The sequence below is a fragment of the Thunnus thynnus genome, chromosome 2 (assembly GCF_963924715.1).
Source record: "Thunnus thynnus chromosome 2, fThuThy2.1, whole genome shotgun sequence".
NCBI lineage: Eukaryota > Metazoa > Chordata > Actinopteri > Scombriformes > Scombridae > Thunnus > Thunnus thynnus.
In genome coordinates this window covers 28,224,028-28,242,400 of record NC_089518.1, presented here as the reverse complement: position 1 = coordinate 28,242,400, position 18,373 = coordinate 28,224,028, and the positions used below count along the sequence as shown (strand labels likewise).

Below are 18,373 nucleotides of genomic sequence, written 5' to 3'. Positions count from 1 at the left end.
ATTTTTGTAGTTCTCAATTAGATGCTCCCTGCAATGATCGAAGATGTACCCAGGTCCTTTAATTAAGTAAAAGTATCAATACCACAATGTAAAAATACTTACTTACAAGTAAAATACCCACGTTTAAAATCATATTTAAAGGATAGTTTCACAATTTTTCAACTGTCAGGCGCCCAAATGAACAGTGAAACAGGTTTTTCTTGCTGTAATCATTCCTCCTGTTCATACTGGCCATTAGAACATTCCTTCATAATACACTTTAATAATGCAGTGTTTTATTGTGTTTCCAACACATTGTTCATGTAAAGGAAATGAGCATTACTCTGGTCCTGGTCCAAGTGCAATAAGATATAAAAACAAAACAATAACAACAACAACAACAACAACAACAACAACAACAACAATAATAATAATAATAATAAAAAGTATAAATGTTAAAAAAGTATGAAAGTACCAAGTAATAGCAGCAGTGGCAAGAAGATGTATGTAGAAGAATATATGCAGATGCATCAGTGCATGTGCACTGGAGCCTTTGAATTTCCACATCACACTCGTGTAAGTTTCGCACCACGACTGGCTTCTAACTAGTTTTAATATCACAAAATCAGCTCATAGGTACACGCCTTACACTGAGTTATAAGGTGAGCACTGAGACACTTTCCTCTTTCAGGAGATGAATGTGAAAACAACCTTCTAGTTTCAAACCTATACATACATCATTCTGCACAGTGAAGCTCAAACATCCAACTGAAGTAACAAGAAGTAAAACACATTTTTGTGTGGGGAGACTTTAAAGTTGCAGGACTCACAAGAGATGAATTTAAAAAAACAAAAAAAAGAGTAGTCAACATTGAAGCAGAAAAGGCTATTGTGACTTTTGGTCCTTAACATGGACTAATCTTTATTATGATGCAACCATTAGGATTTGACAAAACAATATCACTGTAAGGTCCATTTGGTAGCTTTTCTGGAGCTTTTAATTATATCACAAAACAGCTTGTGGTGAGATGGTTAAAGGTCAGGAATGAACTGTAAACCTTTTTACCATTTAAACCACAGAGTTCAAAGTCTATGAAGTGCCCAGACATATAAAAAATATCTACAATTCCTCGACCACTGGGAAAACTCCATCTGCTGCGGAGGATCCTCCAATATGATCAAAAGCACCATGAAAGCTACTAAATGTGACTTGTGGTGAGATTGTTTTGTCAACTGCTGTGTCTAAAATCAAGAATGAACTTTCAGTCTCCACCAGCAGCTTCTTCTCATTAGACCTTAACTGCCCTGACATCATCAGGGTTATTTAACAACACAGAAAGTTCCTCCAGAGCCACAAAAGACATTATACAACAGTTTCCACAGGCTGATTAATAGTCCTCATGAGTAGTAAACAGACTTTTATATGTGAGATTAGTGAAGCTGCTGTTTAATCCTCATCGACACCATGAATAAACCACACACCAGCCTTATTCAGAGCCACTAAGGTTTAATGAGTCTTATGAAGACCAAATCAGACGTACTGTAACTGACAGCAGCACACTGATAACAATTTAAAAAGTCATTATAGAGCTCTATTTGAAATATTTTCTGCCTGAAGAAAACTGTACAAGTCATAGATAAAGTATATAAAATTACAAACTGGTGAAAAAGGCAATGTTGTGTTGTGACAGCTGCACTTTAAAACAATCAGCAGAGTATGAAGAAATCCTTTTGACAGTGAAGAAGGAGGTTCTGCTGATCTGTAGGTCAGTGTAGGTCTCTGATGAAAAGTCTGTAATTTACTTCTCCCTCCTCTTTTTAGATGTAAGCGTTCATATCGGAGGCCAACTTTTGGCTACTTCTTGATGCATGGCTTCAGGAAGCCACTGGCAGTATGCAGACAACAGGACTGTAGGAGCCGAAAAAAAAACACACACGAGAAAACAATAAGGTTAGACGCAAGAAGGCTAATCAAATCAGACGAGTCACGTCAAGCACATTAAATCCTCACATTTATCTTCAGTCTTCCAGGCGGAGAGGAGGGCTTCTCTGCAGTCAACTCTCTTTGACACCAGCGCTCCCAGCAAAGCCTCCGTCCTGGGCTGCAGCCTACAGCGGCAAAGTCACAACAGTCAGACTAAAGGTTGATCCTTATAACAAAAGTCTATTTATTGAGTGGAAAAAAAGGGAGAAGAGGTCAGAGCAGGGTGTGTGAGAGAGTACCAACTTACTTTGCCCATGTTTTCAGCATGATGGAGGGGTTTGAGAGAAGGTGGCCACTGTGTTTCTTTAGTTTAGGACAGACCTGCAAACCACACAAAGTATTAGCCTTTAAACATGATGTATAAAATAAACAGACTCCAGCAGATGGTGGTTGACAACATTTCAGATTTTAATGTTCCTTTTAACCCATGGCACATAATGTTTGGGCTGGTAATTGCAACAACATGTCAGTATGTTGTTTATTGAGGCTAAAACCTGCCCAAAAGATGTGGATTGATTAATTTATTCAAGGATTAGGTATGTTTTGAATGTGTTTTTGGAAGGATTGGATTTATATTATAGTTATTTTAAATCACACATTATTTTGATCATAGATTAATATTATGTGCAGTAACAATAGTTTTGTTTGATTACAGCTACAGATACTTTAAAATATCAGGTTTTATTCAGGCTCTAGCTGCTGGTGGTGATCAGGTCTGTTACTGTTTGACAGAGCGGTTGAGTTTATGCCCAATTAAACCTGAAGCACAGACAACAAGAGATGAAGTCTTTCGGGTTTTGCTGTAGTACCTGTCCCTCAAGCAGAAACCTGGCAAACAGTTTGTAGCGCTCAACGCCATCTGGATATTCCATCTCCACTGCAGGCAGCTGCCAACCTACACGGACTGCAAGAAATACACAGGCGTTACTTAAATGTGGGGCAGAAACGCCTTCCGGCATGAAACACAGCTCTGGTGTTCAGAACTTACAGAAGGTGCTTGAACGGTGACATCTGATGGTGCCCGCGGAGGAACAAAACCACGTTGATGGCGACTCCTGAGGAGCGCCGAAATGACAATACTGAGGCAGAAACTGAGGAACCCACTCTGCTTCCACTGCTGACACACCTGACAGAAACAGAACAGAGGACAAATTTATCAAGATGGTGAACTATCAGCCAAACTTCAGCAAACGCAGCAACACTACACCCTACACTTCAAGCCGAACGTTACTGTACTGTAAGAGGAATTTGACTTATTGACACACAATAAAAAAACAAGACGACAAGATGACATAATATTTAACCACAAAAAAATAGAAATCACCACAACACCACACACTGTAAACACATCGATAGTCAAGTTGTGTCATATAAAAGTCATAGTTATGTTCTGAAGATGAAGTCTAGAAATCAAACAGAAAAAAAAACTTAAGAGTAGAAACATATAATTTCTTAAACCATCGTCATGCAGTGAGGAGAAATAAGCATCTGGTTTGTGGGCTTTTTTACACTCAGGTTACTGTCATTAACACACACCAGTGACATTTCTGGCGTTTCACAAAGCTCATTTACCTCTCATGTACATCTTGGTGGTCTCCATAATCTCCTGGTAGACAACAAACTCCGGCAGCTTTTTGAACAGTGCAGAGGTTGGGTGAATGAACACCGGTTCGTCCATAAGAGGCGTCTATGAGTACAAACAGATACAGATGAGTATGGAGAGCTGTTTCATTCAAAAGTCTACCCAAACCGTGCACCACCTATCCAGTCGACGGCGCTGCCGCCCAGTCGACAGCGTGCACGACCCAATCGACAGCCATCCACTGGGCGGCAGCACCATCGACTGGATAGGTGGTGCACGGTTTGGGTAGGCTTGATGAGGAGGTGGAGAGCGATGCAGTAGAACATTCTCCAAAACCACAACTAACAATCATCCGAGCAGCGCTTACCTTGTATCCATTCTTCCATTTTGGATCAAGAATATCTTCTGCTTGTACCCGCCTCGCAAGATGGTCTCCCAGTCCGGCAAGAACGATCTGCCGCAAGCAAACCACTTGGTGCTCTGTTGGTGGAGTCATCTTTGGATTCACAAATACTCCCACTTCTGGACACACTGCATTCACTGAGATGAAAGAACACAAATGATTTTCCTGGAATGTTTCTGCCGCACATTATGTGTTCAGTTTTCCATGTTTTTCACATGTGTGTACCTGCATTTGTAAGTTGTCCTCTGAGCCGCCGGATCTCCACCATGGCTTTATACCTCAGGCCGTTCTCCTCGCAAAACTTAGGTGTACAGCCGGCAAATTCACAAGCACCAACAGCACCTGCAGTCACATGTGAGCACAAATATAGTAGAAACACATTAAAATACTTCATATAAACATGCTGTATAATTAAAACTGCTCTTGTCTTTTTCTCTACCTGTGAGCTGTCAACTTTTTTGCTAACACATCTGCACACATCTGGGTGTATGTAAAAGTTCTGTCCTATAAACAGTGATCATAGATTTTCGGGGGAAAGTCTCAATTAGATCCTTCAAATCAAGTCCCTCCTGATGTCAAAACCCAGCATCACTGATGCTTTGTTGCACCTGTAACTGCACCCAATAGTGATGTCAGAGGGTCCCTGAGTATACCTGTACATCACTGCAGCAAGATGAAGACTTAAACCATCTGAGGTCAGCAAACACAAGATGTTCAGCAGTTGTTAAGCTATATAAATCCCACCTGCTTCATGCTAAAGCCTGGAAGAAAACTGATTTTGAAGCGATGTCATGTGACATTTCAAGGTCAACACATGACCTGACAGACTCTGCTGCAGTCTACAGTACGATACTTTCCTATACTGCAACCTGAACAAAATTAGACTTACCCAGCATGACCATGAGGTCCCCCAGCAGGAGTGAGGCTCCTTGCCCAGCCCAAAGCCTCCTCATTTGGGTCAGCCGAGCCCGACGCTGGGACAGCTTGGAGCTCTCGTCTTCATTACCTGCAGGTCTGAGGAGAGACAAAAACGTGTTTTGAATATAAAATGATGCATACTGCCTGAAAGGAGCACTGAGCTTGAAACATGACGCATGTGTTCATGTGAATTCAAGTCATCTCATGTTAAAAAATAAATAAATAAAAATAATACATTTCTGCAAGTGAAGAGCTTCCAGTCTGTTTTCCAGTGGATTACATTCACGGCCACATTGGAAGAGTTCTTATAAAGAGACATTAGCCTAAAACATGTGTCCTCACCTGTTAAGGTCTTCAAATATCTCCCTGACTGTCATGGCTGCTACTGCAGCAATAACATAGGGAAGGCAATCCTGCTGCTTCCCGAGCGCTAGCATTTTAGCGTAACGCGGTGCGACAGGGAACGAGGCCATCGCTCTGCCCAGCGGGGTGATGGGACAGCTCAGCCTTGCCTGCTCCATCTCTTTTATGCTTACAAGAAAAAAAAAAAAAAAAGAGTTTAGACAGTACAGACACATGATATGACTACTAATTTGCTCAATTTATCTAATGATCACACTGGGTAAACCTAGAGATAGTTAAAATTTTAAATATAAAAAGAACAGGGTGATTAGATGAGAAGATTTAAGGAAAAAACAATGAACAAGATCTGATTTCCTTTAATAATGAGATGGATTTAAAATACCAATTTGTTGTACTCTCATTGGTATGTAAAATTGTCAGTTAAAATGATAAAAATATGCTGATTAACTGAATATTGTTTTTTAATGTTTCCCTGTAAGAACCAGAGTGTGAGCAGAAACAAAAATCCCTCAGCACTACCTGAACTGTTGGAAGAAATAGTTACGTAATCCAAGAAAGCCAGAGAGAAAAAGAGGGAGATCCAACAACAACACTTACCTTCCGGTGCGAGGCGGCTCTTTCAGAGCTCCCAGTGAGACTAACAGCTGTTCTGCTGCAACGAGAGCCTCAGCGGAGGGAGACGTGGGGAAGGGGAAATTTACCACCTGCAGACACAAAAAAACATGAAGGTGTTTCTATGAAAAGAATATGTTTTCCTCTTTTACAGCAGTATTTCACACCACAGCCTGCTGGTAAGTCTGAGTTGTTCAGTGTTTACTGACCTTGTCTATGTTGAGGTCCTTCATCTGCAAAACCAGGTCTTCCACAGGCCTGCGAGTGATCTCTGCTTCTGAGAATAGACTGAAGTCTCCAAACACAGCAGACGAGTACAACCTGCAGAAAGATCATAGAAACTGATTAAATTAACTATTTTACATACTGAGATGAGACAAAAATATGTGAATATCCTCCTCAAGTAAAAACTGTAACTGCACAGTATCAAAGCTCTGACCTGTAGCAGTGTCCCGGCTCTGTTCGTCCCGCTCTACCTGCCCTCTGATTGGCTGAGGCCTGTGAGGTCCACGAGACCTTGAAGGACGACACTCCGGTCACACGATCGTAGAAACGTTTCTTGACCCGACCACAGTCCACCACGTACTTGATGCCGGGGATGGTCAGAGACGTCTCGGCCACGTTGGTGGCTACAACACACAGACGAGCACCAGCTGGAGGAGGCCTGAACACCTGCAGTCAGGAAACACACACACACACAGGATATCATGGTAAGAGAGAAACATCTTCAGAGGTTTTTTAGAGTTTAACAATGCAACAGCAGACAGATTTAAATATTTCTAAACTACTTATAAACGTACTTATGCAACTTTCCTGCTGCAACAGTACAGAAAGATACACAATCATATTAATTCTGCTGTAGTTTTTGTTAGAAAATATACTATTTATATTTGACTTGAGGTCATTTAAGCTTCTTACCGTCAGTAGTTCACAATAGTATCACGTTAGAAAAGACAGTTCTTACCATTAATATACGAAGAAACTTGTGTACATTACATTTACATTTTAGTCAAATATAAATCAAAATGGAAAACTTTACACCTTTTATATTAAATATATTTATATAAGATATCTATTTTATATATATAATTTTTACTCTTTGCTACCAATTAAAATATTCCAAAATGCTCAAACAACCAAATTCCTTCTCCAGGATCATGATTTTCATCCATTTCAGTGCTGACATGATAATAATCTCACCTTGGCCTGCTGCTCCGGGGCCAACAGAGAGTACAGAGGGAGGACATAGAGAGGAATAGACGGGTCTGCCTTCTCCTCTATAGAGACAAAACACAGCAGCGTTACGAAGGACACTTATCTCAAACACATCCCTCTACATTTGGAGAATTAGCGGTGAATCTTGCCTGTGTCAGCAGGATCGTCTCCGATGTCCAAGTCAGAGCCTTCATCCTCATCCTCTCCGATCCCCGCATCTCTGTCCTCGTCCCCTTCATCCACCGGCAGAGCGGAATAGTTATCCAGGTCGATACGAGGCAGCGACTGGAGACAGACGGATGTCATAAATATAATTTAAACTATCTGTAAAAACTGCTATCTGTGGAGGACTGATACAAGTAAAAGTCAGCACTCACAACAGTCTTCTTCTGTTTGGCCTTCTTAAACTTCCTCATTGCCTCTGAAGTGTCTGCCTCCTCATCCTCACCTGGACAGAGTAACATATAAAAACATGCTCTCTGCTCAGAGATGCTGTATTTCAGGGAGTGTGAGAGTGAGCAAACAGCTACATGTTAACACTCACCGGTGGTTGTGTTTCCCTTCCTGAAGGGAAAAGCTTTTCTCAGCTTTCTGCACAGACCGTGAACCTCTGCCTGACCAGTGAGAAAGACCAGGATCCCACCTGAAGGACGAAGACATGGGATCAGGTTAACAACCAGAGGACTGCGGGTCAAACTCCAGAAACAGCTGTCCTGCTTACTGCACGTTGCTATGGATACGTGTTTAATTCACATCTAGAACAACAACACTGAAAAGTATAAACTTTAATATTACACAAATTCTTCACTTCTTTCTTTAATCTGGTTTATTTAAAATATTTTACTGTTTCCTTCAGTTTTCCTTTCATGTTATAACAAGATATTTTTCACATAATTCTGAGATATTTTCTCATTATTACTAGATACCAAATTAAACTTAATAATAACATCATATCACTTTATCTTGTTATATTACAAAGCTTTCTCACTATTTCACAAAATTAACGTATCTCAATAAAACAAACTTTCCTCGTTACAACATGACTAGTTGATAAGATGTTATAATAAAAAAGATCCACTCAACACCTAAAGAGACAATACTGCAGCCGACATCGGTTAAAAAAATGGAAAATTACTGGTTTAAATGGTTTCCCCTCAAGAAATATTCACATGTAACTAACAAAAATACATTTATTATCATCATCAGTCTTTCATTATCTGTTTGAATCCAACATTAATATCACAAATAAAGGAGAGTCTGTCTGTGGGCGGGTCATGTAAGAGCCAAAACTGACTTTAAATAATTGGGAGTTAGCAAATAAGTAATTGTTATATATAATATTGCACAGGTATAGTAACTGATAATCATGAGTTTGTTAGTGGGAATAGTTTTTTCGGTTGTTTGGATGTTTTGATATTGTTTATAGTTGTTTATACTTTAACCTTTGTTTAGTTTATTGCACATGTGCCATTAGTTAGATAACTTATGTTTATAGAAGAGCAAAAAAACTGATCAGTGACTTATAAGAATGGAGAAACATATAAAGCAGATATCTTAAAACACACTTATTATTTTATGATCTTTAATTTCACCATCACCAATAGATTCATTTGTCAAATGATATAATGTGTCTGTGCACCTGGAGGCAGCATCCGGTGGATCTTGCAGGTCTTGTGGAAGGCCTCTCCGGCGTAATCCTCCAACGGGGTGCGTTTGTTGAAATGGATAGTGACCGGGAACTGGCGAGCGTCCACCTTAATGACGGGCGGAGGCGTCTTAAACAGTTTCCGGTTGTCTGTGAAGTCCTCCACCCGCAGAGTAGCTGACATGACCAATAACTTCATGGGCAAACCTTTCTGCAGAGAGGAGGAGAGAGAGAGAATACGTACATGAAATAACAAGTAAAAACAGTATAAAATATGTCATACACATTGTAGAACACATCACACACACACACAGCAGCGTGAATCACCTTGTTTCTGAGCGGAACGATACGAGACAGCAGTCCAATGAGGATGTCTGTGTACACGCTCCGTTCGTGTGCCTCGTCGATGATTATCACACTGTACCTCTGGAGCAGGAAATCCTATAAGACAAGATAGTTACAGTCAAGAGTTACAAGTTAGGTACAATAAATAATTACAGACACATGAAGGCACTTAAAGGCTCACAGAGGGCATTAATGATGTAAAAAACAGTTTTCAACTATCTAATGATTCATATTTATATTGAAAAAACTGTTAGAGCCATTTATGCAACAGACACATAGTTGTAAATAATTTAGATTTTGCTGTATTTGATTTGCTAAGAATAATAAGCAGTTCCATAGTTTCATTGCAGTATGCTTAATTAGGAAGCTCAAACTGTTATCTGTTGTGTTGTGAAACAGTCATCACACCAGTAGTCCATATTCCTTCAGTCTTCTTTAAGGAAAGTAAGGTTAATACCTTTTGAATCTCCTTCAGCAGAACACCATCTGTCATGAACTTGATCTTGGTCTCGTCAGTCACATTCCCCTCATATCGGATCTGGTACGACACGACCCTAAACACACGCCAACAGGCACCATTACAAAATATGTCGTCACAAAGAGATTTTTTAGTCTCTATTAGTTTGTGGTTTTCAGATTTCTTCATGCTAAATATTTTAAGACGTCTGCAGGGAGAGTATTTTTGTTACCGTGTGGACAGGTTCATCTCTTTGGCCACTCTGTGGGACATGCTGACAGCTGCTACTCTTCTTGGTTCAGTGATGCCTATAATGCCGGCGCCGCTGGAGGAAACAAGAACGAAGAGATGGATAGAAATCAGTCACATGATATCAGATATTAACGTGTATCCAGTTAGACCTTAAAGGACCACAAAGAGGATGCACTACCTGGCGTAGCCGGCCTCGTACAGAAACTGAGGCACCTGTGTGGTCTTTCCACTTCCTGTCTCTCCACAGATGATGACACAGGGATTCTCTCTCACTGCCTCCATGATGACCTGCTCCTCTGCGAGCACCGGCAACTTCAAACGGGACTCCTGCAGCGACGGGTTGAAATAAACTTAAAGCAAAGGCGATCTTATTTACATGGCACCTTTCAACAACAACGTAATTCAAAATGATCAGTGAGAGATATTAATGAATAGGGAGAATTCAATTTATAATAACAGCTGCAAACAATGATTATTTTCTCCATTGATTAATCATTTGGTCTATAAAATTTTGTAAAATGAAAAATGCTCTTCAAAGGTGATGTCATTAAATATCTATGATGTAAAACAAGGAAAAGCAGCAAATTCTCAAAGTTGAGAACCTGAAACCACCAATTATTTGTCCTTTTAGTTAAAAAAAAAAAAAGATGTACATGATGACTTGATTTTAAAAAATTGATGATTAATTTTCTGATGAGTGACTAACCGTTGTATCGACGAATCGTTGCAGGTTTAATATTAATAATAAAAAAAGCAGTGGCAAACAGCTTTGTTTTAAAAGAGCTCAGAACAGACCTCAAGTTTTCTGAGTTTGTTCCAGATATGTGACGTATAAAGACGATTAATGCTGCAACTAACAATCATTTTCATTATTGATTAATCTGTTGATTATTTCCTCAATCAATTGTTTTGTCTATAAATGAGACATATGTCATAAAATGGTGAAAAATATCAATCAAAGTTTCTCAAAAGCCCAAGATTCAAACTAAAATGTTTCTTGTTTTGTTCCGACCAACAATCCAAAACCCAAAAGATCTTCAGTTTACTGTCACAGAGTAAAATATTCACATTTAAGTAGCTGGAAGCAGAAGAATTCTAGCATTTTTTCTTAAAAAAATAACTCAAAATGATAAATTAATGATCAAAATAGTGATTAATTTTCTGTCGATCAATTAATTGTTGCAGCTCTAAAGACAAAAATGTATATTGGCCTCAAATCGCTCTGCGCATTATTAACCAATAATATAAAGCAAACTGACAAGACACCAACTATCTGAAGAAAACAAGAGTAGTTTACACGCATTTTCTCTGATGTTACACACACACCTGTATTTCTGGCAACCTGTCAACTGGAATAAAGATGGCCGGCTGCGACGGCTTCTTGATTTGGACTTTCTCCTGATCTGAAACCTTCCTCTCACTCTTTTCTTCTTTCTCTGTCGTCTGTTGTTCTTCTTTCACCTCCTGACAGTCAGAGGTGGTTTCCTTAGATTCACTCATCTCTGTGGTCTCATTCACTTCAAGGTCCTTGCCATCCTCATCCTCATCAGACGATGTTTCCAGATCGCTACTTTCTTCTGCCTTCTGTTCTTCCTCTTCGTCGTCTTCCTCCTCCTCCACTTTCCATTTCCTCTTCCTGTTCGCTCCACTCAGGCTGCTGATCTTCGGTCCAGAGTCTCCATCTTGTAGTTCGTCTGATGACCTGGAAATAACCCCAAAAAATATAAAAACCGCGTGTTCTCCACATCCTCCGCTGAGAAACGGACTGATCGTACTTCCTTTGTTTATCTGAGCTAACATGTTTCATTCATGAACTCACTGTTTCGTCTGGTAAAGCTTCCCTCCTGTGCCCAGTTTGGACGTGGTGTACAGCAGCTTCAGCTCAGACTCTGGAAGCTGAACCTCCGCCAGCTTGGTCAGTATGTCTGCTCTCTGAACAGGACAGACAGGACGGGTCAGTGGGATGTGCTCTAGTCCTTTATGTCAATGATATAAAGTTACTTAAAATGTTATGAACAGTATATGTGATGATCTGCTGTGTTACTATGAATAACCAAGTAGGGATTAATTGGTTCAATCACATGTCTAGTGGCATCCTGATAATGACAACTAATGAGTTTTTGTAGAAAACCTTTTATTCATTTAACCAAAAAAAAAGGCAAAGTTAAATTTTGTCTACACACAAGCAGCTTTACAAAACCTCTACCTAAATAAAATTGGCAAAATTTGCCTTTAAATTAGGGACTATGAGATCAAAGAATAAATACGCAAGACTGCAAACCTTACAAGACCAACTTTAAAGGCACAGTTTCAGACAGTTTTCACATTATAAATCGATATCCAGCCCAAATATCCAGAGTCTGAGCACCTTTAAGCAGATGGTTTTCAAAGGAGATGTGTAATTGTAAGCATCTATATTTAACCATTAAGTCCCGATTCACATTTACATAACAATACTCAAGACTAAGAGTTAAACTAATGATTATTTTCATCATTGATTAATCACTCAGTGAATATTTTAGTCTATAAAATGTCACCAAAAAGTAAAAATGAACATCACAAGTTCTCAGAATCAAAGGTGAAGTCTTCAAATTGCTTGTTTTGCCCAACTGACAGTTCAAAACTCAACTGTATTCAATTTACGAGGATATAAAACAATGCAAATACTCACATTTGAGAACATGGAAGAAGGGATGCGACTATTATTACCACAATCAGTTAATCAGCATTTTAATATTCTTATTGTTTGGTCTTTGAAAATTTGTGAAAAATGACCATTACAATTCACTAAAGCCCAAGGTGATGATATCAAACTCCTTATTTTGTCCGACGGACAGTCCAAAACCCAGAAGATATTCAGTTTACTATCACATGAGACAAAGAAAAGCAGTAAATCCTCACAATTTAGAAGCTGGAATTTGGGAATGTTTGGCATTTTTGCTTGAAAAAAATACTATAGATTAATAGATTATCCAAATAGTTTCTAAATGACTTGATCAATTAAAACTGTTCATTAATTTTCTGTCACTAAACTGAATTAATAACCGTTTCAGCACAACTAAAAACATTAATGTGATGATAACTGTAAGTACAGTCTTGACCACTTTTAGAACAACATGTTTGGATCAATCTGCAGCATCAGACCGTCTCTCACCTGAGCTTTCTTCTCCTTGCGCTCCAGCACCTTCTGCAGCTCTTTCCTCTGTTTCTTTGTGAGGGGCTTTTTTGTGGAAACAGGTGTCACTGAAGGTTTCTTCTTCTTGGCTTTGTTGGCTGGAAGGACCAAAGCGTTGCTCTCATCTACACCCTTCAGTCTGGCTCCATCTGACGAAAACAAAGACATCAAGAGAAGTCAGGGGACATTAAATGGGACTGGCCATACAGTTTCACCTGATCATGGATTTCACTTTAAGGACGGGTTCACAATTTTCCAAACTTAAAACAACAGTCAGGTGTCCAAATGAACATTGAAACAGGTTTTTATTGCTGTAATCATTTGTCCTGTTCATACTGACCATTAGAAGATCCCTTCATAATGCAATTACAATGTAAGTGATGGGGGACAAAATTGACAGTTAAAAGTTTATCTGAGGCTAACATGAAGTGTCAGTCGTCCAAATGAGTCAAATCAAGTAGATATCTTTCAACGTCTTTTTAGTGCCAAAGTCCCTCTTTTTGTTACTATACTTCCACTGCAGCTCAACAGGGAAACACAAAGGGAATTTGATGCTAAAAAGACTGTAAATGTGGCAGATATCCACTTGATATGACTAACTCAGACTACTGAAGCCTCATATAAGCTTCAGATAAACTTTCAAATGCATTTTTGCACAAAATGACTGTATGAACACACTGCTGATTTTGTCCTCCATCACTTATATTGCAAGCACATTTGAAGGCGATCATTTCATTGCCAGTATGAACAAGAGGAATGATTACAGCAAGGAAAACCTCTTTCACTGTTCATATGGACACCTGACTGTTGTTTTAAGACAGATTTGGATCCACATTTCTCTTTTGTTTTTACCTTTTAGTTCCAGCACAATTTCTGTCTTTTCTTCATCTGCTGGTTGTTGGGGGTCACTCTGCTGCCTCCCCTTCCAGTTATGTTTCTTCCTTAGTTTCCCCATTTCTAATTGAGGTATGAAAATTAAATGTAAAACAAACACATGTATTTAAACTCATTACTCAATGACTCGTTACGTTAGAAACGAGGGATTTTGACATTTTAGCAGCTAAACACCGATGTAGCAACAGCTAGCTAAACTAGCTTAACCGTTACAGAATAAATGTTGTTTAAACAAGCGACTTAATCCTTATAAAGATTATAAATACAAACCTTTTTATTTTTAGAGGTCGCACCACATAATCTGAGATTTAGACACTTGATGTTTAAAAATCCAGCCTTGCACACACCTCACGTGTAAACATGTGTGGGTCCTTCGGGTAAAACTGTCCGTCGCTAAAAAATAAAACGTTGTTTCCGAAGAAAGGTTCCGCTGCAAAAATAAGAAATTCCCCCAGATACCAACTAGTGTTTGTTAATTTACATACATGTATAGCGTATTAATTGTTGTATTGTTTATTGATCAAAATTTCAAAACTAATGTGTTCGAGGCTGTTCAAATAAATCAGATAATTTCGTCTCAATTATATCAATATTCACACACGATGCCTGCTGGATTTCCATTAATTTTCTTTATTAACAGGATCCAAAATATAACAGTCACTAATTTAAAAAAAAAAGTGCTGAGAGAAAAAAAACTTCAAAACATTGACACATAATGTGGATAAATAAATATTTATCCACATCCACATAATATTTATTTATACAATACATTTACGGGATGTTTAAAATGTCAAAAATACCGTTATGCACAAAAAGACATCTGAAATATTGTGTGAGACCTACATAAATATAATGTACAGAATAATGTGTATTCTTTTGGTAGATGAACAAATTGCACAAAATGGTATTAAAATGCAATTTTTCTACATCTGAAATATTTGCTATAATATACTTTGCAATTACAAAAACACATACAATTGAAAAATATCAACAATTGATTGATATATTGATTGTGATTGCAATTTTTTTAAAAACCCACATTAGTCTTAACTATTTCTCATTCACTCTTCAAAAACAGGCATCTCAAGATGCTAAACAGAGAAATATAAAAAGTTTCCACACACTTCCATTATTATTCTCTATTTAGCTTTTCAAACATACAATGGCAGGAAACTGAAATTTCAACTACAAGGGTTATTATAAATGTAGAAAGCCAACATAAAGTCTGTTAAGGAGTTGGACCATCACAAGCTGCCAGAACAGCTTCAATGTGGTCCAAAATGTGGTGACACAGCAGATTATTTACATCATTTTCACACTCATCGAACCATTCAGAGATCCCTGGTGCCCTGTGTGGAAGCATCTGCATCTGTATATTTATATTATTTATGATCACCTGACTTTGAGGGTGCTTATATTTTCTCTAACATTGTATTTTTTGATTGTTATGCACAACAAACACTGAGGCAAATTCCTTGTATGTGCAAACCAATTTGGAAATAAACCTGTTTCTGATTCTCCACTGGTTTATTGAGGTTTTTCCTGTTGTTTACTCACATTGCATGTTTAATTTCAAAATATCGACATGCAATGTAGGTAAACTCTCTATAAATTTATGGGAAGTTTAAAAGGTCACAATACAGTAATGCACAAAAAGAAAAATCAAATTTATTATGCAATAAACCTGTTTATGATTCTGATTCTCCACTGATTTATTCAGGTTTCTCCTTTAATTTGTCACCTGCATAAAAAGTTACTTTGCAATTATAATCTGCAACTTCAAAGTATCTGACAGACATTTTCTCTCCAGTGTGCAAAGGATAAACATCTCTTTTACTCCTTTTGTATCTAACAACCACACAACGCAGCTCAATCTCAGATGCTGCTGTACTCATTCTCCCTCGGACCGTCCGCCTCTGTGAAGCTCTCCTCTGTGGTTTTCTTCGCCTCCTTGGACAGCCTCTCAAACTTCCTCAGAAACACGATGACGGCCACCAGCAGAGCCGCCTGCACCAGCACAAACACAAACAGGCACACCTGCGAGGCCAAAGCCAGGTCACAGTACCAGTAATAACAGGAATCCAGGACCTCCTCTTCAGTTAAATACACCACCAGCCTCCCTCTCAGGCTGGGAGGGGAGCTGCAGTTGACGCCCAGGTGTGACGTGTGACTGGTGGGCTGACGTCGAAGCCAGGCCCGCAGGTAGAGGACCCCACAGTCACACACCCACGGGTTCCCATGAAGGGAGACCGAGCGGATGGAGGTGAGGTCGTCCAGCAGACCATTAGGGAGGGTGGTCAGCAGGTTGTTGTGGAGACGGAGCTCAGTGGTGCCGGCAGGGAAACTGGCGGGGAGCGAGGAGGAGGACATTGACCTGGCGCTGCAGTCCACCTGACTGCCATCACAGGAGCAAAGGTGAGGACAGGCTGATGACCTTTGACCTCCACAGAAGAAGAGCAGACACAGGAGCAGAAGCCCCTTCATCCTTATCAATAACTGGAGAGAAGAAGAGAGAAGAGAAGAAGAGAGAAGAGAAGAGAAGAGACGAGAAGAGAAGAGAAGAGAAGAGAAGAAGAGTGAAGAGAAGAGAAGAAGAGAGAAGAGGAGAGGAAGAGAAGAGAAGAAGAGAGAAGAGAAGAAAAGAGAAGAAGAGAGAAGAGAAGAAGAGAGAAGAAGAGAGAAGAGAAGAGAAGAGAAGAAGAGTGAAGAGAAGAGAAGAGAAGAGAAGAGAAGAGAAGAGAAGAAGAGAGAAGAGACGAAAAGAGAGGAGGAGAAAAGAGAAGAAGAGAGAAGAGAAGAAAAGAGCGGAAGAGAGAAGAGAAGAAGAGAGAAGAGAAGAGAGGAAGAGTGAAGAGAAGAGAAGAAAAGAGAAGAAGAGAGAAGAGAAGAGAGGAAGAGTGAAGAGAAGAGAAGAAAAGAGAAGAAGAGAGAAGAAAAGAGAGTTTTATAATCTGTTTCATTACAAGTTGAGCAAAAAAAACAAAGAGTCACTGCCTTTTATATCTCTTGATGGCTGACTTGTGTATGATAGATACCATATTAGGGTGCAGGAAGACTGAAATTACAGAAACTCTTTTCTCAGTAAAGGATGTGAAGTGAATGTGTCAGTGAGAGATACAGTAGAGCGTTAAAGGATGGGTTCACAGTTTTTCAAGTCTGTCTTAAAACAACAGTCAACAGTTTGATAATAAAAGGACTGTAAATGTGACAGATATCCACATGATGCGACTAACTCAGACTGCTGAAGCCTCATATAAGCTCCAGATAAACTTTTAAATGCATTCGCGTTGCACACATATATTTTTATGGCATACTTGTCATATATACTGTAGAGCTGCAACGATTAATCAATTAGTTCTCAACTATCAAATTAATCGCCAACTATTTCGATAATCGATTTTTAAGAAATAAATGTCCAATTTCTCTGATTCCAGCTTCTTAAATGTGAATATTTTCTGGTTTCTTTAGTCCTCTGTGATAGTAAACTGAATATCTTTGAATTGTGGACTGACATTTGAAGACGTCATCTTGGGTTTTGGGAGACATTGCTCGACATGTTTCACCATTTTCTGACATTTTATAGACCAAACAACTAACCAACAGATTAAACAATAATGAAAATAATTGCTAGTTGCAGCCCTAATAAAGTATTGCGTACAAAAATACCACATGCAAACATTTAACATGGAATATATATTAAAGCAGCCATAAAATACACAAACACTGTGTGCTCATACAGCATACAAATAATATATATAGTACATTTTACACTCCTGGCTCTAATGTTTGGATCACTACACACACTAGCCTCGGGTTCAAGACCTGACATAGGGCCGACTGGAAAGCAGATAGAAGTTCAAGAGATTTCTAAAAGTGACACTGTATATTGACATCAATATGAAAAATATCAACTAGGTGTAAAATATCTCATTTCAGGAGCATTTGCTTTTTAAAGTTTCCTTCATGCTCTATAAAACAGACTTCTGAGGTCATAATGTAAGTGGTTAGAGGGCAAGAAATCACAAAATACTGAGACACCGTGTTTAAATATCACTAATCTATAAAAGCTACTGAACTTAAAAGTCTTAATATGGTCTGAGGAGAGTCGTTTACCTTCAGTGTCTTCAGTAGACGACTGTGTTTCTCACTGTCGCTCTGAGAGGCCAAGTGTGTTACTGCCAGCTGGCACTCACTGATAAAAAACACTGTCAGAGACCAATGCATGCAGACGCTCGTACACACATATGTAGAGCACAGACACACACACCCACACACACAGACTTCTAACAGGACATTGAACATATCTCAGTAACACTTCATGTTGTTGGTACTTAATTTCCTAAGAATGTTCCAGGAAGTTTCCTGGAAAGAATAGTAATTTGGTGCTAAATAGAGACTGTGGTCAATTTTGTCCTTTAGTCAGAGCAGATCAGCTGAACATGCAAAAAATGAGAATTTTTTCTTTAGGGAAGCGTATGATTTAACATATATGGACACATTAGTTTCCAAATAATAAATTAGTAATGAATTAATATGTACTTGGGTTTTC

The 18,373-nt window shown here is 38.9% G+C and overlaps 2 protein-coding genes across 2 annotated transcripts; both read right to left on the bottom strand.

Moving 5' to 3' along the window:
* Window positions 1-1,466: 1,466 nt before the first annotated feature.
* On the bottom strand, window positions 1,467-14,230 carry dhx37 (DEAH (Asp-Glu-Ala-His) box polypeptide 37). The gene is made up of 27 exons (XM_067614385.1): window positions 14,095-14,230; window positions 13,783-13,887; window positions 12,910-13,079; window positions 11,575-11,687; window positions 11,082-11,457; window positions 9,934-10,082; window positions 9,736-9,828; window positions 9,504-9,600; window positions 9,029-9,142; window positions 8,696-8,912; window positions 7,601-7,699; window positions 7,434-7,504; window positions 7,206-7,341; window positions 7,042-7,118; window positions 6,281-6,513; window positions 6,051-6,162; window positions 5,827-5,933; window positions 5,209-5,397; window positions 4,838-4,962; window positions 4,174-4,290; window positions 3,913-4,085; window positions 3,536-3,650; window positions 2,952-3,089; window positions 2,773-2,867; window positions 2,211-2,284; window positions 1,991-2,088; window positions 1,467-1,888 (listed from the first exon to the last, which is right to left on the bottom strand). Exons 2-27 carry the CDS (start codon window positions 13,883-13,885, stop codon window positions 1,812-1,814), a joined length of 3,468 nt encoding a protein of 1,155 aa, XP_067470486.1. The 5' UTR covers window positions 13,886-13,887; window positions 14,095-14,230; the 3' UTR covers window positions 1,467-1,811.
* A 632-nt stretch (window positions 14,231-14,862) lies between these two features.
* On the bottom strand, window positions 14,863-18,359 carry gp1bb (glycoprotein Ib platelet subunit beta). Its single transcript, XM_067614371.1, has 2 exons — window positions 17,938-18,359; window positions 14,863-16,320 (listed from the first exon to the last, which is right to left on the bottom strand). The coding sequence occupies exons 1-2, from the start codon at window positions 18,124-18,126 to the stop codon at window positions 15,700-15,702; spliced, it is 810 nt and encodes a 269-aa protein (XP_067470472.1). The 5' UTR covers window positions 18,127-18,359; the 3' UTR covers window positions 14,863-15,699.
* Between the last annotated feature and the right edge of the window lie 14 nt (window positions 18,360-18,373).